The sequence below is a fragment of the Lepidochelys kempii genome, chromosome 27 (assembly GCF_965140285.1).
Source record: "Lepidochelys kempii isolate rLepKem1 chromosome 27, rLepKem1.hap1, whole genome shotgun sequence".
Lineage (NCBI taxonomy): Eukaryota > Metazoa > Chordata > Testudines > Cheloniidae > Lepidochelys > Lepidochelys kempii.
Genome location: NC_136406.1, coordinates 2081980 through 2106356, shown reverse-complemented (window position 1 = coordinate 2106356; position 24377 = coordinate 2081980). Strand labels below are relative to the sequence as shown.

General features: G+C 48.2%; 1 protein-coding gene across 1 annotated transcript; it reads right to left on the bottom strand.

The window, feature by feature from the left end:
* Nucleotides 1-20990: 20990 nt before the first annotated feature.
* On the bottom strand, nt 20991-22847 carry LOC140903740 (sperm acrosome membrane-associated protein 3). The gene is made up of 4 exons (XM_073325482.1): nt 22709-22847; nt 22153-22311; nt 21748-21826; nt 20991-21066 (listed from the first exon to the last, which is right to left on the bottom strand). Exons 1-4 carry the CDS (start codon nt 22845-22847, stop codon nt 20991-20993), a joined length of 453 nt encoding a protein of 150 aa, XP_073181583.1.
* Between the last annotated feature and the right edge of the window lie 1530 nt (nt 22848-24377).

The following is a 24377-nucleotide window of genomic DNA, read 5'->3' as shown; positions in this document are numbered from 1 at the left end:
GTCCAATGTCTTGGATCTGGGGTGGGAAGCCCATGTGGGAGATGTTCAGACCCAAGGTCTGTGGTCTGCACAGGACCTGTCCCTCCATATAAACGTCAAGGAGCTCAGGGTGGTCCGGCTGGCATGCATGGCCTTCTGCTCGCACCTGGTGGGCAGGGTTCTCATGGACAACACGGCCTCGAAGTTTTACATCTACAGGCAAGGAGGCATCCATTCCTCTGCCCTCTGCCTGGAAGCCCTCAAGCTGTGGGACTTCTGTATAGCCCACAACATTTGCCTACAGGCCTACCACCTACCGGGCGCCCAGAACTCCTGGGCAGATTGCTTCAGCAGGGACTTCTCTTCTCAGCACGAGTGGTCTCTTCACACAGAGGTGGTGCACAGGCTTTTCCAAGAGTGGGGAACTCTCCAGGTGGACCTGTTTGCAACTCGACAGAACCGTCGCTGTCCTCGGTTCTGCTCCAGGGGAAGGCTAGGATGGGGCGCTATCTCCAATGCCTTTCCCCTGTCCTCGTCAGGCCAGGTTCTCTATGCCTTCCCCCCCATTCCCACTGATCAGCAAGGTCCTGGAAAAGATAAAGATGGATAGGGCCCGGGTCCTCCTGATTGCCCCAGCATGGCCCAGGCAGCATTGGTACGGGACCCTTACGAGCCTGGTGTCTGCCCCACCATAACCTTTACCATCCCACCTGGACCTGCTCTCCCAGGACCAGGGCCACCTCCTCCACCCCAACCTAGCGGTGCTCCACCTCACGGCGTGACTGCTCAATGGTTAGGCCAGGAGGAAAGAACATGCTCGGAAGGCGTCCAGCCCGTCCTCTTGGAAAGCAAGCAACCCTCCACGCGCCAAGCCTACTTGGCAAAGTGGTCTCAGTTTTCCCAATCGGTGGCTGAGCGATGCGTTTCCCCCATGGCTGCCCTGATCCAGCTCATTTTGGACTACCTCCTTCACCTTAGAGACCTGGCACCCTCGTTCATCAAGGTGCATTTGGCAGCCATATCAGCCTTCCACCCACCTGTGCAGGGGCACACAGTATTCTCCCATGCCATGACTGGCCAATTCCTTACGGGGTTGGATCATCTCTTCCCATACGCTAGGCCCCCTGTCCCGCAGTGGGACCTGAACTTGGTGCTGGCCTGGCTGACGGGCCCCCTCATTTCAGCTGCTCGCTACATGCTCCTGGTCACACCTCTCGTGGAAGGTAGCCTTCCTGGTAGCAATCACGTCGGCTAGACGGGTCTTGGAACTCCGGGCCCTGACCTCTGAGTCCCCATACACGGTGTTCCGTAAGGATAAGGTCCAGCTCTGCCCACACCCCTTGTTCCTCTTGCAGGTGACCTCTGCCTACCACATGGGTCAGGACATTTTCCTGCCGGTCCTCTTCCCCAAGCCCCATGTGTCCAGCAAGGAGTGCCGTCTCCACACGTTCGATGTGAGATGGGCTCTGGCTTTTTATCTGGAGCAGACTAAGCCGAACAGGAAGTCTTCGCAGCTGTTCATGGCCTCAGCTGAACGCATGCGGGGTCGGCCGATCTCCACTCAGTGCCTCTCCAACTGGATCACCTCGTGCATCTGTACCTGTTATGACTTGGCAGGAATCCGTCCACTGTCAGTCGTGAGGGCACACTCGACTCGGGTGCAAGCCTCGTCGGCTGCCTTTTTAGCCCATGTCCCCATTCAGGACATTTGCAGGGCTGCCACATGGTCTTCTATTCACACGTTCACTTCACATTATGCAATCGTCTCCCAGCCCAGGGAAGACGCCAGGTTCAGCAGGGCTGTGCTCCGTCCTGAGAGCTTGTGAACTCTTACCGACCTCCAACAGATATAGCTTGGAATCACCTATTGTGGAATACACATGAGCAATCACTCGAAGAAGAAAAGACGGTTACCTTTTCCGTAACTGGTGTTCTTCAAGATGTGTTGCTCATGTCTGTTCCACATCCCGCCCTCCTTCCCCTCTGTCGGAGTTGTCTGGCAAGAAGGAACTGAGGGTGGTGGGAGCACGCAGGAGGCGCCACTACAGGGGTCTCTAGGGGCACTCCCCTACGGGTACTGCTAGGGGAAAAACTTCCGACAGCAGTGCACGTGGCGAGCACGCACACCTATTGTGGAGTAGACATGAACAACACATCTCGAAGAACACCAGTTACAGAAAAGGTAACTGTCTTTTCAAACAGGTGAAAAAAAACAGCAGAGAACATCCTTCTACACTGACTTTTTGTCTCTTGGATCTCAGCTGGAAATGTTTTTCAAGAGTGCGACTGAAACTATAAAAAGAAGAGACAAACACCCCAAGGGTCCCGTCCCCCCCACTCATTCTCCACACCTGAGATGACAAAAGAAAATAGTCGTTGGCATCTGGGGGAGGGGTCCTGACCTGAAGTTTGGGCAATAATCTGCAGGGGCACGTGGTGAAAATATTTGCCTTGTAATTAAGCTAGTATCTTAAGTACTAGTATCTACTAGTAAGTGTATTATCTTTATTTTTCTTGTAATCATTTCTGACTGTTATGCCTCGTTATTTGTATTTGCTTAAGTCAAAATCTCTCTTTATAGTTAATAACTTGTTTTACTGTTTTATCTAATCCAGTGTGTTTAAATTGAAGTATCTGGGTAAATCCATTTAAGATAATAAACTGGCATATTATTCCTTTAAAGGAATAATTAACTTAATATATTTCTACTGTCCAGAAAAGGGCTGGGCAGTACACGATATACATTTCTGGGGAAGAGCTGGGATTGTGGGTGTGTTGAGGTCACCCTGCAGTATAACTAGTATTCCTCATTTTTGGTTTTTAACTGATTTTCACCAATAAATTACCAGGTTTTTTAAATAAAGGAGTTCGGTTTTTACTGATTTACACCCGTTTATCAAGCCACTCAGTATTTTTTTTCGAGTGCTTACTTTTGTTAAACATTAACGTCCTGCAGCTCTGAGATTGAAGTAGTTCCACAGTGCAAAACACAGAACACACACATGGTGAAGGTTAGAAAATCAAACAATGTTAATATCACGCTGTGATTGGATCACAGGTAGACGCTTTCCACCTATTTCTTTGCATCCATTTAGTACAGTGCTGAATTTAAACAATCAATCCTCCACAAACATAGATAAGGTAAAAATGGGGCAAAACTACAAATCTATGCCTGAATACCAACAGGAAAATCAGTGCTAAATTTTCAAGGAAAGTAAAGACGGGTGTGAAGAGGATGCATTGCACTACAAGTACTGCACCATTCAGGGCAGTGCATGTGCTGACAGAATAAAGGACCATGTCAAAAGCAAGTGACACAAGAAGTTTAAAGGAGAAAGTGAGCTTTGGCATAAACCATCAATATCAGGAGCTTTCACTAGGGCTTTAATGAAAGAGGACACAGCACAATTGTGTCAATGAATTTGTGTGTGCTCTTTATTTCACCAGACAACTGAGAGGGGCCTGTTTGTGACTTTGTGTGACAATATTGTCCAGCAGCAAAAACCCTTCCTTAGGCAGACCACCTCGCTCATAAGTATATGAAAGCATGTGATGATACTTTAATATCTAAACTGATGGAATGACTTGATGGAAATGTGGTGTCTAGTCTGATTTTTGATGAGTTTCCTGATGCTTTTCACCATCCAGTTATTGGCCTTTTGTTTTCCTTGTTTTATTTCAAAGCGAATAAACCCGCATTGTTTTGTGCTGATGTGATATTCATCCTCTCTGCTGACAGACGTTTTGTCGATGCAGCAGTAACTGACATATTTGAGATGTGTGATGCTGTATGGAATATGGGAGACACCTCATGATATTGTTGACACCAATATTTTAAAATTGCAAGAAATCTGACCAGATATGCCACATGAGATATTTGCAAAAATGTTACAATTTCCAAATATGATAATCTTGTTTATAAGTTTTTATCAACTTTGTATTACGAGTTATAGATATGTATGGTATATCTGTATTTCCAAACTTGTGTTGTATTTCTGGGTGACACCCCCAGACAGTTGGCATCCGCATTGCCTACCCTGTTTGATGGCTTATCAGAAGTCATCAACTGTACAGTGAACCCATTGAAAGGTGATCAGAAACAGTCAACATGGATTCACCAACGGCAAGTCATGCCTGACCAACCTGACTGCCTTCTATGATGAGATGACTGACTCTGGATTTGGGGAAAGCGGTGGACATGATATACCTTGACTTTAGCAAAGCTTTTGATACGGTCTCCCCCAGTATTCTTGCCAGCAAGTTCAAAAAGTATGGACTATAAGGTGGATAGAAAGCTGGCTAGATCGTTGGGCTCAGCAGATAGTGATCAATGGCTCGATGTCTAGCTGGTATCAAGCGGAGTGACCTAGGGGTTGGTCCTGTGGCAGGTTTTGTTCAATATCTTCATTAATAATCTGGATGATGGAATGGATTGTACCCTCAGCAAGTTTGTGGATGACACTAGGCTGGGGGGAGAGGTATCATAGAATCATACAATATCAGAGTTGGAAGGGACCTCTGGAGGTCATCTAGTCCAAACCCCTGCCCAGAGCAGGACCAATCCCCAACTAAATCATCCCAGCCAGGGCTTTGTCAAGCCTGACGTTAAAAACTTCTAGGGAAGGGGATTCCATCACCTCCCTAGGTAACGCATTCCAGTGTTTCACCACCCTCCTGGTGAAAAAGTTTTTCCTAATATCCAACCTAAATCTCCCCCACTGCAACATGAGACCATTACTCCTTGTCCTGTCATCTGCTATCACTGAGAATAGTCTAGATCCATCCTCTTTGGATCCACCTTTCAGGTAGTTAAAAGCAGCTATCAAATCCCCCCTCATTCTTCTCTTCCGTAGACTAAACAATCCCAGTTCCCTCAGCCTCTCCTAATAAGTCATGAGTTCCAGACCCCTAATCATTTTTGTTGTCCTTCGCTGGACGTTTTCCAGTTTTTCCACATCCTTCTTGTAGTGCGGGGCCCAAAACTGGACACAGTACTCCAGATAAAAGAAAAGGAGTACTTGTGGCACCTTAGAGACTAACCAATTTATTTGAGCATAAGCTTTCATGAGCATCCAATGAAGTGAGCTGTAGCTCACGAAAGCTTATGCTCAAATAAATTGGTTAGTCTCTAAGGTGCCACAAGTACTCCTTTTCTTTTTGTGCATACAGACTAACATGGCTGTTACTCTTAAAGTACTCCAGATGAAGCCTCACCAATGTCGAATAGAGGGGAATGATCACGTCCCTCGATCTGCTGGCAATGCACCTACTTATACACCCCAAAATGCCATTGGCCTTCTTGGCAACATGGGCACACTGTTGACTCATATCCAGCTTCTCGTCCACTGTCACCCCTAGGACCTTCTCTGCAGAACTGCTGCCTAGCCATTTGGTCCCTAGTCTGTAGCGGTGCATTGGATTCTTGTGTCCTAAGTGCAGGACTCTGCACTTGTCCTTGTTGAACCTCATCAGATTTCTTTTGGCCCAATCCTCCAATTTCTCTAGGTCCCTCTGTATCCTGTCCCTACCCTCCAGTGTATCTACCACTCCTCCCAGTTTAGTGTCATCTGCAAACTTGCTGAGGGTGCAATCCACACCATCCTCCAGATCATTAACGAAGATATTGAACAAAACCGGCCCCAGGACCGACCCTTGGGGCACTCCGCTAGATACCGGCTGCCAACTAGACATGGAGCCATTGATCACTACCCGTTGAGCCCGACAATCTAGCCAACTTTCTACCCACCTTGTAGTGCATCCATCCAGCCCATACTTCTTTAACTTGCTGACAAGAATACTGTGGGAGACCGTGTCAAAAGCTTTGCTAAAGTCAAGGAATAACACGTCCACTGCTTTCCCTTCATCCACAGAACCAGTTACCTCATCATAGAAAGCAATTAGATTAGTCAGGCATGACTTTCCCTTGGTGAATCCATGCTGACTGTTCTTGATCACTTTCCTCTCGTCTAAGTGCTTCAGAATTGATTCCTTGAGGACATGCTCCATGATTTTTCTGGGGACTGAGGTGTGGCTGACCGGCCTGTAGTTCCCAGGATCCTCCTTCTTCCCTTTTTTAAAGATTGGCACTACTTTTGCCTTTTTCCAGTCTTCTGGGACTTCCCCTGATCGCCATGAGTTTTCAAAGATAATGGCCAATGGCTCTGCAATCACATCCGCCAATTCCTTTAGCACTCTCGGATGCAACGCATCCAGCCCCATGGACTTGTGCACGTCCAGCTTTTCTAATTAGTCCCAAACCACTTCTTTCTTCACAGAGGGTTGGCCACCTCCTCCCCATGCTGTGCTGCCCAGTGCAGTAGTCTGGGAGCTGACCTTGTTCGTGAAGACAGAGGCAAAAAAAGCATTGAGGTAGATACACTGGACAGTAGGGATAGGGTACAGAGTGATCAGACAAATTGGAGGTTGGGCCAACAAGGACAAGTGCAGAGTCCTGCACTTCGGACAGAAGAATCCCATTCACTGCTACAGGCTGGGGACCAACTGGCTAAGTGGCAGTTCGGCAGAAAAGGACCTGGGGATTACGGTGGATGAGAAGCTGGATCTGAGTCAACAGTGTGCCCTTGTTGCCAAGAAGAATAACGGCATATTGGGCTGCATTAGTAGGAGCATTGCTAGCAGGTGGAGGGAAGTGATTATTCCCCTCTATTTGGCACTGGTGAGGCCACAACTGGAGTATTGCATCTAGTTTTGGGGCCCCCACTACAGAATGGATGTGGACAAATTGGAGAGAGTCCAGTGGAAGACAATGAAAATGATTAGGGGGCTGGGGCACATGTCTTATGAGGCTAGTCTGAGGGAACTGGGCTTATTTAGATTGCAGAAGAGAAGAGTGAGGGGAGATTTGATAGCAGCCTTCAACTACCTGAAGGGGGGTTCCAAAGAGGATGGAGCTAGGCTGTTCTCAGTGATGGTAGATGACAGAACAAGAAGCAATGGTCTAAAATGAAATGGGGGAGATCTAGGTTGGATATTATGAAAAACTATTTCACTAGGAGGATGGTGAAGCACTGGAATGGGTTATTGTAGCGAGGTCGAAGACTCACTGGTGAGGCGCCTCCTGCTGGTCATTTTGGGAATTAGCTCTTCACCAGCTTTGGAGCTCCCTCTGCTGGCCAGTGTCTTGCCTGCCTCAGGCCACCCATGTCCCTCCCAGACCCCAGTTCCCCTTTATCCTGGGGTTCTGCCCACTGCAGTACCCCCAAACGCTGGGTCTCCACTCCCAGGGGAACCCCCAACCCTCTAAGCCCACCTTGCCTCAGTGGCTGCTGCCAGTCATCATCTAGACCTTGCTCATTGGGGCAGACTGCAGTCTGTAAATCACTCATCACTGGCAAGGGGGTTTGGACCAGCTGCCTCTGCCTAACCCCGGATGGTACCTCTGCAGCCCCAGTAGCTTCTTTAGGCCTTGCACAAGGCCTGCAGCCTGAGGAGTTACCAGGCTGGAGCTCCCCAGCTCCTCTTGCCTTTCCCCAGCACTACTCTACCTCAGGCACCCTTCTCTCCCAGACAGCCTGGTCCTTCTCTCTCCAGAGAGTACCAATGACATAGGGAAGGGTAGAAGAGATGTCCTGGAAGCCAAATTTAGGCTGCTAGGAAAGAGACTGAAATCCAGGACCTCTATGGTGGCATTCTTAGAAATGCTTCCAGTTCCAGGTGCAGGGCCGGGTGGGCAGGCAGCGCTTCAGAGTCTCAATGCGTGGATGAGACGATGGTGTAGAGAGGAGAGGTTTAGATTTATTAGGAACTGGGGAAACTTTTGGGATAGGGGGAGCCTATACAGGAAGGATGGGCTCCACCTAAACCAAAGTGGATCCAGCCTGCTGGCACCTAACATTAAAAAGGTTGCAGAGCAGTTTTTAAACTAAGAGATGGGGAAAGCCTATGGCTGCAGAGGCGCACGTGGATCAGACAGAGACTTCTCTTAGAGGAGAGTCTATTGATAGAGATTCTCAAGGTTTTAGTCAGGAGGAGGGGATGGAAGAGGATCAAGTATGGGCCACATCAGACGAGAAACATTCACATAAAGAATCTGACACATCAGAAAAAGGCAGACAAATAAACAGTGACAAGTTTTTTAAAGTGCTTGTACACAAATGTTAGAAGTCTAAATAATAAGAGGGGTGAACTAGAGTGCGTCATGTTAAAGGAGGATATTGATATAATAGGCATCACAGAAACCTGGTGGAGTGAGGACAATCAATGGAACACAATCATTCCGAGGTACAAAATATATCGGAAGGACAGAACAGGTCATGCAGGGAGGGGAGTGGCACTATATGTGAAAGAAAATGTAGAATCAAATGAAATAAAAATCTTAAATGAATCCATATGTTGCATAGAATCTCTATGGATAGTAATTCTGTGCTCTAATAAGAATATAACAGTAGGGATCTATTATCGACCACCTGACCAGGACAGTGATAGTGACGATGAAATGCTAAGGCAGATTAGAGAGGCTATCAAAATAAAAAAACTCAATAATAGTGGGGGATTTCAATTATCCCCATATTGACTGGGGACACGTCACCTCAGGACGAAATGCAGAGACAAAATTTCTCGGTACTTTAAATGACTGCTTCTTGGAGCAGCTGGTACAGGAACCCACAAGGGGAGAGGCAACTCTCAATGTCGTCCTGAGTGGAGCGCAGGCTCTGGTCCAAGAAGTAACTATAACAGGACCGCTTGGAAATAGTGACCATAATATAATATTTAACATTCCTGTGGTGGGAAGAACACCTCAACAGCCCAACAGTGTGGCATTTTATTTCAGAAAGGGGAACTATGCAAAAATGAGGAGGTTAGTTAAACAGAAATTAAAAGGTACAGTGACTAGAGTGAAATCCCTGCAAGCTGCATGGACACTTTTCAAAGACACCATCATAGGAGCTCAACTTAAATGTATACCCCAAATTAAAAAACATAGTAAAAGAACTAAAAAAGAGCCACTATGGCTTAACAACCATGTAAAAGAAGCAGTGAGAGATAAAAAGGCATCTTTTAAAAAGTGGAAGTCAAATCCTAGTGAGGTAAATAGCAAGGAGCATAAACACTACCAAATTAAATGTAAAAATGTAATAAGAAAAGCCAAAAAGGAGTTTGAAGAACAGCTAGCCAAAAACTCAAAAGGTAATAACAGAATGTTTTTAAAGTACATCAGAAGCAGGAAGCCTGCTAAACAACAAGTGGGGGCCCCGGGCCAATTGAGATCCAAAAGGAGCACTTAAAGACAATAAAGTCATCGTGGAGAAACTAAATGAATTCTTTGCTTCAGTCGTCACGGCTGAGGATGTTAGGGAGATTCCCAAACCTGAGCTGTCTTTTGTAGGTGACACAGCTGAGGAATTGTCACAGATTGAAGTGTCACTAGAGGAGGTTTTGGAATTAATTGAGAAACTTAACAGTAACAAGTCACCAGGACCAGAGTTCTGAAGGAACTCAAATGTGAAATTACGGAACTAACTACTATAGTTTGTAACCTCTCCTTTAAATCAGCTACTGTACCCAATGACTGGAAGATAGCGAATGTAACTCCAATTTTTAAGAAGGGCTCTAGAGGTGATCCTGGCAATTACAGACCGGTAAGTCTAATGTCAGTACCGGGCAAATTAGTTGAAACAATAGTAAAGAATAAAATTGTCAGACACATAGAAGAACATAAATTGTTGTGCAAAAGTCAACATGGTTTCTGTAAAGGGAGATCATGTCTTACTAATCTATAAGAGTTCTTTGAGGGGGTCAACAAACCTGTGGACAGGGGGGATCCAGTGGACATAGTGTACTTAGATTTCCAGAAAGCCTTTGGCAAGGTATCTCATCAAAGGCTCTTCCGTAAATTAAATTGTCATGGGATAAGAGGGAAGATCCTTTCATGGATTGAGAACTGATTAAAAGACAGGGAACAAAGGGTGGGAATAAATGGTATATTTTCAGAATGGAGAGGGGTAACTAGTGGTGTTCCCCAAGGGTCAGTCCTAGGACCAATCCTATTCAACTTATTCATAAATGATCTGGAGAAAGGGGTAAACAATGAGGTGGCAAAGTTTGCAGATGATACTAAACATGCGGACTACGTGGCTCTGGGAAGAAGGATAAAGGAGTTGGAGGTGCAAGTGGTGTTCTCATCTGTCCTCCCCGTGGAAGGAAAAGGCCTGGGTAGGGACCGTCGAATCGTGGAAGTCAACGAATGGCTACGCAGGTGGTGTCGGAGAGAAGGCTTTGGATTCTTTGACCATGGAATGGTGTTCCATGAAGGAGGAGTGCTGGGCAGAGACGGGCTCCATCTTACGAAGAGAGGGAAGAGCATCTTTGCCAGCAGGCTGGCTAACCTAGTGTGGAGGGCTTTAAACTAGGTTCACCGGGGGAAGGAGACCAAAGCCCTAAGGTAAGTGGGAAAGCAGGATACCGGGAGGAAGCACAGGCAGGAATGTCTGTGAGGGGAGGGCTCCTGCCTCATACTGGGAATGAGGGGCGATCAACAGGTTATCTCAAGTGCTTATATACAAATGCACAAAGCCTTGGAAACAAGCAGGGAGAACTGGAGGTCCTGGTGATGACAAGGAACTATGACGTGATTGGAATAACAGAGACTTGGTGGGATAACTCACATGACTGGAGTACTGTCATGGATGGTTATAAACTGTTCAGGAAGGACAGGCAGGGCAGAAAAGGTGGGGGAGTAGCACTGTATGTAAGGGAGCAGTATGACTGCTCAGAGCTCCTGTACGAAACTGTAGAAAAACCTGAGTGTCTCTGGATTAAGTTTAGAAGTGTGTGCAACAAGAGTGATGTAGTGGTGGGAGTCTGCTATAGACCACCGGACCAGGGGGATGAGGTAGATGAGGCTTTCTTCCAGCAGCTCACGGAAGCTACTAGATTGCATGCCCTGATTCTCATGGGTGACTTTAATTTTCCTGATATCTGCTGGGAGAGCAATACAGCGGTGCATAGACAATCCAGGAAGTTTTTGGAAAGCGTAGGGGACAATTTCCTGGCGCAAGTGCTAGAGGAGCCAACTGGGGGGGGGGGGGCGCTTTTCTTGACCTACTGCTCACAAACCGGGTAGAATTAGTGGGGGAAGCAAAAGTGGATGGGAATCTGGGAGGCAGTGACCATGAGTTGGTTGAGCTCAGGATCCTGACACAGGGAAGAAAGGTAAGCAGCAGGATACGGACCCTGGACTTCAGGAAAGCAGACTTCGACTCCCTCAGGGAACGGATGGCCAGGATCCCCTAGGGGACTAACTTGAAGGGGAAAGGAGTCCAGGAGAGCTGGCTGTATTTCAAGGAATCCCTGTTGAGGTTACAGGGACAAACCATCCCGATGAGTCGAAAGAATAGTAAATATGGCAGGCGACCAGTTTGGCTTAATGGTGAAATCCTAGCGGATCTTAAACATAAAAAAGAAGCTTACAAGAAGTGGAAGGTTGGACATATGACCAGGGAAGAGTATAAAAATATTGCTCGGGCATGTAGGAATGATATCAGGAGGGCCAAATCGCACCTGGAGCTGCAGCTAGCAAAAGATGTCAAGAGTAACAAGAAGGGTTTCTTCAGGTATGCTGGCAACAAGAAGAAAGCCAAGGAAAGTGTGGGCCCCTTACTGAATGAGGGAGGCAACCTAGTGACAGAGGATGTGGAAAAAACTAATGTACTCAATGCTTTTTTTGCCTCTGTCTTCACTAACAAGGTCAGCTCCCAGACTGCTGGGCTGGGCATCACAAAATGGGGAAGAGATAGCCAGCCCTCTGTGGAGATAGAGGTGGTTAGGGACTATTTAGAAAAGCTGGACGTGCACAAGTCCATGGGGCCGGATGAGTTGCATCCGAGAGTGCTGAAGGAATTGGCGGCTGTGATTGCAGAGCCATTGGCCATTATCTTTGAAAACTCGTGGCGAACCGGGGAAGTCCCGGATGACTGGAAAAAGGCTAATGTAGTGCCAATCTTTAAAAAAGGGAAGAAGGAGGATCCTGGGAACTACAGGCCAGTCAGCCTCACCTCAGTCCCTGGAAAAATCATGGAGCAGGTCCTCAAAGAATCAATCCTAATGCACTTGCATGAGAGGAAAGTGATCAGGAACAGCCAGCATGGATTCACCAAGGGAAGGTCATGCCTGACTAATCTAATTGCCTTTTATGATGAGATTACTGGTTCTGTGGATGAAGGGAAAGCAGTGGATGTATTGTTTCTTGACTTTAGCAAAGCTTTTGACATGGTCTCCCACAGTATTCTTGTCAGCAAGTTAAGGAAGTATGGGCTGGATGAATGCACTATAAGTTGGGTAGAAAGCTGGCTAGATTGTCGGGCTCAACGGGTAGTGATCAATGGCTCCATGTCTAGTTGGCAGCCGGTATCAAGTGGAGTGCCCCAAGGGTTGGTCCTGGGGCCGGTTTTGTTCAATATCTTCATAAATGATCTGGAGGATGGTGTGGATTGCACTCTCAGCAAATTTGCGGATGATACTAAACTGGGAGGAGTGGTAGATACGCTGGAGGGGAGGGATAGGATACAGAAGGACCTAGACAAATTGGAGGATTGGGCCAAAAGAAATCTGATGAGGTTCAATAAGGATAAGTGCAGGGTCCTGCACTTAGGATGGAAGAATCCAATGCACCGCTACAGACTAGGGACCGAATGGCTAGGCAGCAGTTCTGCGGAAAAGGACCTAGGGGTGACAGTGGACGAGAAACTGGATATGAGTCAGCAGTGTGCCCTTGTTGCCAAGAAGGCCAATGGCATTTTGGGATGTATAAGTAGGGGCATAGCGAGCAGATCGAGGGACGTGATCGTCCCCCTCTATTCGACATTGGTGAGGCCTCATCTGGAGTACTGTGTCCAGTTTTGGGCCCCACACTACAAGAAGGATGTGGATAAATTGGAGAGAGTCCAGCAAAGGGCAACAAAATGATTAGGGGTCTAGAACACATGAGTTATGAGGAGAGGCTGAGGGAGATGGGATTGTTTAGCCTGCAGAAGAGAAGAATGAGGGGGGATTTGATAGCTGCTTTCAACTACCTGAAAGGGGGTTCCAAAGAGGATGGCTCTAGACTGTTCTCAATGGTAGCAGATGACAGAACGAGGAGTAATGGTCTCAAGTTGCAGTAGGGGAGGTTTAGATTGGATATTAGGAAAAACTTTTTCACTATGAGGGTGGTGAAACACTGGAATGCGTTACCTAGGGAGGTGGTAGAATCTCCTTCCTTAGAGGTTTTTAAGGTCAGGCTTGACAAAGCCCTGGCTGGGATGATTTAACTGGGAATTGGTCCTGCTTCGAGCAGGGGGTTGGACTAGATGACCTTCAGGGGTCTTTTCCAACCCTGATATTCTATGATTCTATGATTCTATGCTCAAGATAGTTAAGACCAAAGCAGACTGTGAAGAACTTCAAAAAGATCTCACAAAACAAAAAAGGGATTGGGCAACAAAATGGCAAATGAAATTTAATGTGGATAAATATAAAATAATGCACATTGGAAAAAATAATCCCAACTATACATACAATATGATGGGGGCTAATTTAGCTACAACTAATCAGGAGAAAGATTTTGGAGTCATCGTGGATAGTTCTCTGAAGACGTCCACGCAGTGTGCAGCGGCAGTCAAATAAGCAAACGGGATGTTAGGAATCATTAGCAAAGGGATCAAGAATAAGACGGAGAATATCTTATTGCCCTTATATAAATCCATGATATGCCCACACCTTGAATACTGCATACAGATGTGGTCCCCTCATCTCAAAATGATATACTGGTATTAGAAAAGGTTCAGAGAAGGGCAAATAAAATGATTAGGGGTTTGGAATGGGTTCCATATGAGGAGAGATTAAAGAGGCTAGGACTTTTCAGCTTGGAAAAGAGGCGACTAAAGGGGGATATGATAGACGTCTATAAAATCATGAGTGGTGTGGAGAAAGTGAATACGGAAAAGTTATTTACTTTTTCCCATAATATAAGAACTAGGGGCCACCAAATGAAATTAATGGGTATCAGGTTTAAAACAAATAAAAGGAAGTTCTTCTTCACTCAGTGCACAGTCAACCTCTGGAACTGAGGAGGTTGTGAAAGCTAGGACTATAACAGGGTTTAAAAGAGAACTGGACAAATTCATGGAGGTTAAATCCATAAATGGCTATTAGCCAGGATGGGTAAGGAATGGTGCCCCTAGCCTCTCTTTCTCAGAGTGTGGAGATGGATGGCAGGAGAGAGATCACTAGATCATTACCTGTTAGGTTCACTCCCTCTGGGGCACCTGGCATTGGCCACTGTTGGTACTGGGCTGGATGGACCTTTGGTCTGAACCAGTATGGCCATTCTCATGTTTTTATGAGCTAGAGGGAGACTGACCCAGCTCCTCCCTGATCCCTTATAACAGGACCAGGTGTGGCCTGATTGGGGCATGGCCCCAGCTGTGGCTGCTTCCCCAATCAGCCTACTTTTCCCTCATTGTTCAAGAGTGGGGTACAGTTACCTAGGGAGGTGGTGGACTCTCCATGCTTAGAGGTTTTTAAGGCCCAGCTTGACAAATCCCTGACTGGGATGATTTAGTTGAGGTTGGTCCTGCTTTGAGCAGGGGATTGGACTAGATGACCTCCTGAGTTCTCTTCCAACCCTAATCTTCTATGATTCTATGAAAGGAGCCAGGGGATACATGGCTCAGCAAGGCATGTAGGGGCATGCCTGTGAACTGAGAACTCTAAGGCCTTTCCAAGTGCTATAAAGTTTGTGTTTGGAACAAAGGAAGTACCAGACACATGGCAAAAGGACTATAAAAGGCAGCTGCATCACCTCCATTTTATATTCAGTCCTGCTTCTTACCTCTGGAGTAACTTTTCTACAAACTGAAGCGCTGAACAAAGGACTGAATGACTTATCCGAGCTGTGGATGTGTTCCAGCGGGACTTTCAAGACAGCAAATTCACCAATACTGCTAAGAACCTGACATATGGACTTTGAAGTCTTTGTATGTATGTGACTGCTTTACCATTTAACCACTCTCTTCTTGTTCTTTCTTTTTTCATAGAATCATAGAATATCAGGATTGGAAGGGACCTCAGGAGGTCATCTAGTCCAACCCCCTGCTCAAAAGCAGGACCCATACCCAATTAAATCATCCCAGCCAGGGCTTTGTCAAGCCTGACCTTAAAAACTTCTAAGGAAGGAGATTCCACCACCTCCCTAGGCAACGCATTCCAGTGTTTCACCACCCTCCTAGTGAAAAAGTATTTCCTAATATCCAACCTAAACCTCCCCCACTGCAACTTGAGACCATTACTTCTTGTCCTGTCCTCTTCCACCACTGAGAATAGTCTAGAACCATCCTCTCTGGAACTACCTCTCAGGTAGTTGAAAGCAACTATCAAATCCCCCCTCATTCTTCTCTTCTGCAGACTAAACAATCCCAGTTCCCTCAGCCTCTCCTCATAACTCATGTGTTCCAGACCCCTAATCATTTTTGTTGCCCTTCGCTGGACTCTCTCCAATTTATCCACATCCTTCTTGTAGTGTGGGGCCCAAAACTGGACACAGTACTCCAGATGAGGCCTCACCAATGTCGAATAGAGGGGGACGATCACGTCCCTCGATCTGCTCGCTATGCCCCTACTTATACATCCCAAAATGCCATTGGCCTTCTTGGCAACAAGGGCACACTGCTGGCTCATATCCAGCTTCTCGTCCACTGTCACCCCTAGGTCCTTTTCCGCAGAACTGATACTGAGCCATTCGGTCCCTAGTCTGTAGCTGTGCATTGGGTTCTTCTGTCCTAAGTGCAGGACCCTGCACTTATCCTTATTGAACCTCATCAGATTTCTTTTGGCCCAATCCTCCAATTTGTCTAGGTCCCTCTGTATCCTATCCCTGCCCTCCAGCGTATCTACCACTCCTCCCAGTTTAGTATCATCCGCAAATTTGCTGAGAGTGCAATCCACACCATCCTCCAGATCGTTTATGAAGATATTGAACAAAACCAGCCCCAGGACCGACCCCTGGGGCACTCCACTTGACACCGGCTGCCAACTAGACATGGAGCCATTGATCACTACCCGTTGAGCCTGACAATCTAGCCAACTTTCTACCCACCTTATAGTGCATTCATCCAGCCCATACTTCTTTAACTTGCTGACAAGAATACTGTGGGAGACCGTGTCAAAAGCTTTGCTAAAGTCAAGATACAATACATCTACTGCTTTCCCTTCATCCACAGAACCAGTAATTTCATCATAGAAGGCAATTAGATTAGTCAGGCATGACCTTCCCTTGGTGAATCCATCCATTCTTTAATTTTAATAAACCTTTATTTTAGATACTAAAGGATTGGCTGGCAGCGTGGTATTTTGGGCAAGATCCAACCTAATACTCACCAAGCAATGTGGCTGGCCCTGTGGGGTTCAGAAGAAAATTTTGTAGTGAGAAGAGTTTTTAAGTAACTCCTCACCTTACTGCACCTAGGTCCTGACTGGGAGCCAGAGAACTGGAATGCAATAAAGGGGGCTGTGTGGTTTCTTTTTTTGCTTCTTGATAACCAGTGTGGGGGATCAGAAGCACAGTTTGTGACTGGTTGAAGAGTTTAACTTTCATGTTAACCACCAGTCTTGGGAATGTCTGCTCTCTCTTTTGCAGGTTGCCCTGACCTTGGCATTTCCAGTGAGGGCTACCCTAGGCACACCGGGTCACACGATGTACCAATAAACTTGGAAAATGTGGCCACAACTAATAGATTCTGCTTCCTACATAGCTAAGTGGGCATGGAGATTAAACTCAATTGGAAAACGGAGCTGCTACATAATACCTGTCCTGCTGATCTGATTAACGTTGCGCTGTCAGCAGCTACTGCTACAGAATCATAGAATCATAGAATATCAGGGTTGGAAGAGACCTCAGGAGGTCATCTAGTCCAATCCCCTGCTCAAAACAGGACCAACACCACCAAGAAGAAATGAAAGACCTGAAATCTTGCATCATTGGATTCGGGGCCATTTTCAAGCATGCAAACAAGTTGAAGGCTTTGTTTTACACAGTGCGAGAAGAATACAGAGACAACTGCTGCTTACTTACCCCTGTTGTGCCACATCAGTGGATGAGCTTGTACTTTGCTACCTGTCATGTAAATAACATGTAGCCTGGGCTAATGCATCTCCTTGATCACGGGTTCTCCACCTTTTTCTTTCTGAAGATCCCCTAAACATGCTATAAAAACTGCAGGATCTGGGTGGAGGGGACTTGGGACTCCAAGGCAGGAGGGGACCTCAGGCATAGCGTAGTTTAACTTCTGTATTTGGGGGGCAGGGGCTGGTGGGGCTCAGGCCATCTCCACATGGCAGGGTCCAGGGAGGGAGCGCAACCTCCACCCCCTAACTCACCTGTCTGGGTCGTGGTGGAGCAATGAAAAATTATAACTCAAGGGGTGGGGCTCAGCTCAAAAAATTTGAAAGTTGCTCAGGATGCATGCGCCGGGGAGCTAGGGGCTGTGTGCAGGGAGGGGATAGCTAGGGGCTGCGTGCGGGCAGAGGGGTAGCTCAGGGTGCAGGGAGGGGGTAGCTAGGGGCTGTGTGCGAGCAGAGGGGTAGCTCAGGGTGCAGGGAGGGGGTAGCTAGGGGCTGCGTGCGAGCAAAGGGGTAGCTCAGGGTGAAGGCAGAGGTAGCTAGGGGCTGTGCAGGCAGGGGGTAACTCAGGGTGCAGAGACGGATTAGCTAGGGGCTGTGTGTGGGCAGAGGGGTAGCTTGGGAGGGCCCCCTTGTCATCACTGCTACCCAAGGACTCTGCATCCTCTGAGCTGGATCCCCCTGCCTGGGGGGCTCTTACTGACTGCATGAGCAGTCAAAGTGGGCTGGGAGCTTAGGAGCAGCTGCAATCCCAGGCAGCAGCAGGAGACGGGACCACCGCTGCTGCCTGCTCCATGGCACCATCCAGAGCAGCAGCTGCCCCACACTGCCCGGCTTTGACTTCCTGCCGCCACAGGTGCTGGAACTAGGTGTTGAAGTGGATTACATTCTATACATGGTTTACAATTTGGTTCAATGGCTCTCAGCACCCCCACTATAGAAATTGTTCCTGCACCCCTACCCGCCTCCGACCCCTTCCCTTCCCTTCTCTTCCCCCTACCCCTTCAACTCCACCCTTGGGCTCAGAGCTTTTGCCCCGCTGAGAGCACTGGGGCTCAGGGCTTCAGCCCCACAGCTCCCAGCTTTAGCCCTGCATGGGCTCCAGGTTTCAGTCCCTCGGCTTCCAGCTTCAGCCCTGCAGGGGGCGTCGGGGCCGCCACAGACCCCCGATTGAGAATCACTGTCTTAGATCATGCTGAGTTTGTTGGTTCTAAAGCAGAAACTCTGAAGAGGCTGGCAAATAACTGAAATGACCACCAGATTCTGCGCACCAAGGTAATTTCATAATGGAAAACTTAGAATCACTGTGTAACACACAGAAAACACGAGTTTTCTGCAGTTACTGCCAACACGTTTGCCACTACAGATATTTACTGGATCCTAACAACCAAAATCTCAACTAAATTTAGCACAAAAGCTGCAGGAGAAACATACGGTGAGAAAACTCAGCTGTTTTTGGAAATCCTTCTGACCCCCGTAACATGAGAAAACTAAAAAATTGTTCAAAAGCTTCAACACAACGCTCAGTGAGAAATGGGAGAGAACTGTGACCCTGAAATGTTTGGTATGTCCAGAATTGAAACAAAACCAAATTGCAAAATACCAAACTTTCTTGTGAAACCCCAAAGTTTCAGCCAGCTCTAGTTGTGAGTGTGACCCTGGCAGGAAGCAAGAGGCAGGGCTTCCTTTTGAATGCAGTACTTTTTGGGGAGAGAGGCCATGTCTACACTAAAGAGCCTACAGCAGCACAGCTGTACTGGGAGAGATCTGTCCTGTCAACATAATTAAACCACCTCCAACAAATGGCAGTAGCTAGGGTGGCGAAAGAAGCGCTCCCACCACCCTAGCACTGTCCATACTAGTGCTTCTGTCGGTGTAACTTATGTTGCTGGGGGGGGAGATTGTCACACCCCTGAGCTACATATGTTATAGTGACAGAAGTGCTAGTGTAGACATGTCCTTTGATTTCTGAATAAGGAAACTGCCTGCTGTTGTTTGTTTCTGCTGTGTTCATGGAAACAGGCCTGTGCGGCCATTCTTTGTAAATGAACGGGATTGCACCAAGGAAATAATGACCCAAATAATCAGTTTCTTCACCTAAAGTCTCTTTAGACAGTCATTTCAATACCCTCAGCCAAGTCCATGGAGCACGTTGAAGACAGGGACTGAGACCTTGAACTTGTTTAAATTCTATAGGGAGCCAGAGTAGGCAATGCAGGACAGGTTTGATGTGTTCATGGTAGCCAGTTTCTGAGGAGACACACTGAAGCATTTTGTACTAGTTGGAGTTTCCTAGGTGCTGAAGGCTTCAGGCCCAATATATTGCCTGGTTGCTGCTTTGTAACATGCAGGAAAATAACCTGCTAGCAGAGAGATGTGGAGTTTCCCCATTCATCAATGCTTAGTGCAGGAATCAGGACTCCTGGGTTCTGTGCTGACTGAATTATTTATACCAAAGCAGGAGGGGGTTGCACTATTTGGCAGTGCTGCAGCTTCGCTGCTAATTTTTATTTAATCAAACCCCAGCCACAGGGCTATGTGCAGTAATGTATCCAAGAGTGGTTTGTTCTGGCGTTTTAACCACCTATCCAGGTTGTGCAACACACTCTGAAGAAGGGGAGCACTGAACATGCTCAGGCTTGTCCCTTCAACCTGTTCCCAGTTGGAGCTAGAGGGGTACATAGGTCCCTGCACCCATGCTGGTCATACAGGCAGTGGGGCTAGGATCAGGGCACAGGCAAATCTGACCAGCATATGGGACCAGTTCACACAGGTCTGGGGCTGCCCAGAGCCACTAGCTCCTTCTGCTTGCCCTCTGATCACCTCAAATACCACTAGTCTTCTTCTCCCACTCCTAGCTTCACCTCTGTCTGTTCTTCTATTGCCCTATGCATCTGTCTGTCTATCACCATAAACACCTGGCTATCTATTTATCCCCATTCACTCCACACCACCACCACCATAGAGTCCGACAGATGAATTGACTTCAGTTTAAGTGACTGACACTGGAATGTGTGTGGCCTTAGCTGGGGAATTTGAAAACATTTCCCATGTAAGCCACTGGGGATTTATGTAAACACAATGAAGCAATCACATGGGCGCAGCGGAGGATCAGGAAAGGCAAAGAGGCCCTTCACCATGCTAAACCAAGAAGTGTATTGTATTGAGTTTTGTATTTTACAGTTCCTTGTGTGCAAAGGGTCACTTTTCGCCCCCCCTTCTGTGGGGATGAGCCTGCCCTCCCTGAGATGGCCAGGAGGACTCCATCTTCCCCCAGGTCTCATTGTAGATAGTAGCTGCTTCAGAGTTAATGTGACAAGGGGGCCACAATAGATAGAAACAGGCTCCAAGGAGATGAATTAACAGAAATGGGAACAGAATTCAGGATTCCTGACATCCAGCCATTCCCACAGTCAGGAATACAACCCAGGCATCCTGACTCCCAGCCTGTCCCAGAGTTGGGAATAGAATCCAGGAGCCCTGACACTCAGCCCTCCTTCACCCAATCTTGTCACTAGAATCCCCACTCCCATCCCAGAGCGAGGGATAGAACCTAGGAGTTCTACTCCTACTCTGCTGCTACTCTGAAACCTAGGAGTCCTGACTCTCAGCCCCCCCCCCCCAAGATCCTATTGTCGTCTCTAAATAAAACTTGTGACCCTTTTGTCATTAGACTGTCAGATAGCTTTATTCAGGAAAACCTGCTCCCAGCACCCTAAGGTGCAATCCCACTAGGGGGACAACACTCCCCCACAGTTAAAGACCCACTTTGGAGCTAGTTAAGAAGGAGAAGCAGTTGCTCACAGAGGATTTCAATGAGGTGCTAAATCTGCAGGGGCCTAATGTGACTGCAGTACACCGCATCTAGCAGGTCCAGGGCATCCAAAGGTGCTCCTTCATCTACTTCCCACATTGCATCCTTCCACCCACTGTGAGAGGTCATGGCCCTCACAGTGTTTCCTCCAGGCCAGCCTGAGAAGGATAAACAAAGAAAGCAAGATCAGCTGGCATTGAGAGCAGTGCTGTCGCATGGGGATGGGCCAGTCCTAAGATGCAGCCCTCTGGGCGGGGCAGCTGGGTAACAGCTATGCAGGGTTTACTCACCAGGCTCTGAGATGCAGCTGCCTTTCGGGTGGGGCAGCCAGGTTACAACCACACAGTGAAAATGTATGGGGATAACTCCCAGGGTGCTGAGCAGTAGTTGCCTCCGGGGTGGAGCATTTGGGGAACAGCAACACTGCATAAGGATTGCTTGTCCAGCACTGAGATGCAGCTGCCTATGGGCAGGGCAGCATGGTAACAGCCTTGTTGCTCTGTGGAGTTTTGTCTTTTGTTTGGTTGTATAAACAAAGTACTGCGCTACACTGTATGTTTTCTTTACACTGCATTGTATCGTGGGGTTGTCTGGTGTAGTGCCTTGTTGCACTAAATACAGCTGTATAACATTGTGTTTCATGGCATTGACTATGTAGTTCCGTGCTGTAGCAGTACATTGTGTAAAGCTGTATAGCGGTGTGTAGTGCTGTGCGGTTTCATGTTGCGTGCTGCAGAGCTGGGTGGGCAGCATAGTGCCATGTTACCCTGTGCTGCATATTTTGCCATGCACTGCTACACTGGCACTCCACCCCCACCCCTCCACCAGCTCCCCCTTACCAGGCCCCCATTCCCCTTGGCTGTTGCACAATCTGCATGGCACACACGATGTCATCGTTGATGTTACTGGTCAGCAAATCTGGTGGTGGGGGAGGAGAAGAGAGTGAGGATAGGGCATAACCCTTGGTAGCTCAACACTGTAGCATGGGAGCCCTGGTCCTCCTAGCAGGAGATACCACCATTCAGCCAACCAACCCAGCCCCCATTGTGCTGCCCTCTGCTGTCCACTGAAGGCAAGGGTGACCTTCCTTTGCCATTCCAAAATGTCTTGGGCCTGACGTTGGTTCCCCTGACTACCAGGAGGACTTGCCCCCTACAGGCCCCACCCTGCTCCCTGCCGCACAGGTCTCTAGCACTGAGCCATGGCCTAGGGGTCAGGACCAGGACTGGAAAGGAGTTACTCACCACTGCAGTGCATGTGACAGAGGTTCCGGGCGGAGCGCTTATAGTCATCACACCACTGGCGGCTGTTGATCTGGAAGATGCCGTTGTCAGTGCTGCCATCAGCTTCATGATCCACGGTGTCCGTGTTGAACCGGCTTTCATGGAACGCCATGCACAGCCCTGGTACAGGATTTAGTAATATACGGGGAGGGCGGGGGGAGGGATATGCACAGAGCCCCATGCAGGATGGGGCTGGGGGAGTAGGGTGACCAGATGTCCCGATTTTATAGGGACAGTCCTGACATTTGGGGCTTTGTCTTATGTAGGTGCCTATTACCCCCGACACGGTCCCCATTTTTCACACTTGTTGTCTGGTCACCCTAGGGGGAGGGATACGCATCGAACCCCATGGGGAGGGCAGGGGGAGGGATACGCATCGAGCCCCATGGGGAGGGCAGGGGGAGGGATACGCACCGAGCCCCAGGGGGAGGGCAGGGGGAGGGATACGCACCGAGCCCCAGGGGGAGGGGAAGGAAATATATGTACAGCCTCATGAGGAGGCCAGGAGATCACTCACAATCAGCCAGGCTGTAGCCTCGGAACCCATCCATCCCTGCCTGGTGCAGCACCTGGGCCAGCTCGCAGCGCCGGAAGATCTTTCCCATGTTCCCCACAAGGAGGCAGGCCACGATGGACAGGAGCACGAGCGCTGCCATTCCTGCAGTGTGGCCAGAGCTGGAGGCTGCACTCTAGGTGATGTCTGAGCACAGCTGGGGCCCCAGGCCCAGCACAAGCTGCTTACACAAGGTGCACTGTGAAGGAGGAGGCAAGCAGTTGGGTTAGTGTCTGTTGTGGGACCTTACCATCAGCAGGGCAACCATAGTAATGAGAGCCTGGAGCCTGTCTGCCCACTCTGCTGGGCAGCCCTCAGACTAGGCGCCATGGCTAGGCCAGCGAAGAGGGCCCAGGGGGCCAGCACTGCGTGGAAGCTGACAGCCCCGGGGATCATGGAGTGTTGTCAGGGCTGCAGGGGTGCTGATGGCTGTCCTTCCCCCTTTGTGGGCCTAGCTGGAATAGGAACTGTGAGTTTTGGCCCCTGCCTGGATTCTTGGATCCCGTTCCAGATAGCTGCTCACTGGGCCTGTGGAGTGTAGAGCAGCAGCAAGTCCCAGATTCCTCCTGAGTGCCAAAGTCAGGGCTAGTGTTCCAGAACCCCCTGGGAACTTGTGATGTCATGGCTTCACTGCTTCTAGAACCTTCCCTGTCTGAGGCATGGGTCTGTTGTCACTACTGGGCCTACAAAGTGTACCCTTACTGTGAGCTCCAAGATAAAAGTATGGTTCTAGCCCCAGCTTCAGGGGTGGAGCCGGGGAGTATTGGTCTACTGTGTTAAAGCTGATCAAGTACAGCTACACCAAAAGTTCTAAGTTACAGTCTATCTTTCTCCTTGTGGTGACAGACAATTCATATCACTTCTAGGGTGCAACAAACAGAAAGAAAAACAACAGAAAAGTACCTGGGGATTACAGTGGACAAGAAGCTGGATATGAGTCAGCAGTGTGCCCTTGTTGCCAAGAAGGCCAATGGCATTTTGGGATGTATAAGTAGGGGCATTGCCACCAATCGAGGGACATGATTGTTCCCCTCTTTTCGGCACTGATGAGGCCACAGCTGGAGTACTGTGTCCAGTTTTGGGCCCCCCCCAGTACAGAAAGGATATGGACAAATTGGAGGGAGTCCAGCGGAGGGCAACGAAAATTATTAGGGGGACTGGGACACATGACTTATGAGGAGAGCTGGAGGGAACTGGGCTTATTTAGTTTGCAGAAGAGAAGAGTGATGTGGGATTTGATAGCAGCCTTCAACTACCTGAAGTGGGATTACAGAGGATGGAGGTAGGCTGTTCTCAGCGGTGGCAGATGACGGAACAAGTCTCAAGTTGCAGTGGGGGAGGTCTAGGTTGGATATTAGGAAAAACTTGGAATGCTCAGCTTTGTGGTTCACACAGCAAGCTTACACCCTTCTCTGAGAATGTATTCATCTTTCATATGGCAAGAAAGGTGATTAGAGATATTCAAATAACCTAGTCCAGATTAGTGAGCCAGAGGGCACCTTCGGAAATGGCTTGATGTAAATCTGATATGCCAGTAGCAAACAATCAAAGTGAGCACTGATTTACAGTGTGGTCCATAATTTGTGACTGGTGTCAACAGTCACAATGTGTGTTGACTCGCATCTTCCAAAGG

What these genes read in the sequence shown, in the direction of transcription:
- LOC140903740 (XM_073325482.1), bottom strand. Translation starts at nt 22,847, where the DNA reads ATGGCAGCGCTCGTGCTCCTGTCCATCGTGGCCTGCCTCCTTGTGGGG. An exon ending in AGGCTACAGCCTGGCTGATT is followed by an intron (nt 22,312 to 22,708) that starts GTGAGTGATCTC and finishes ATCCTGTACCAG; the next exon opens with GGCTGTGCATGGCGTTCCAT. An exon ending in CCAAGGGGAATGGGGGCCTG is followed by an intron (nt 21,067 to 21,747) that starts GTAAGGGGGAGC and finishes TATCCTTCTCAG; the next exon opens with GCTGGCCTGGAGGAAACACT.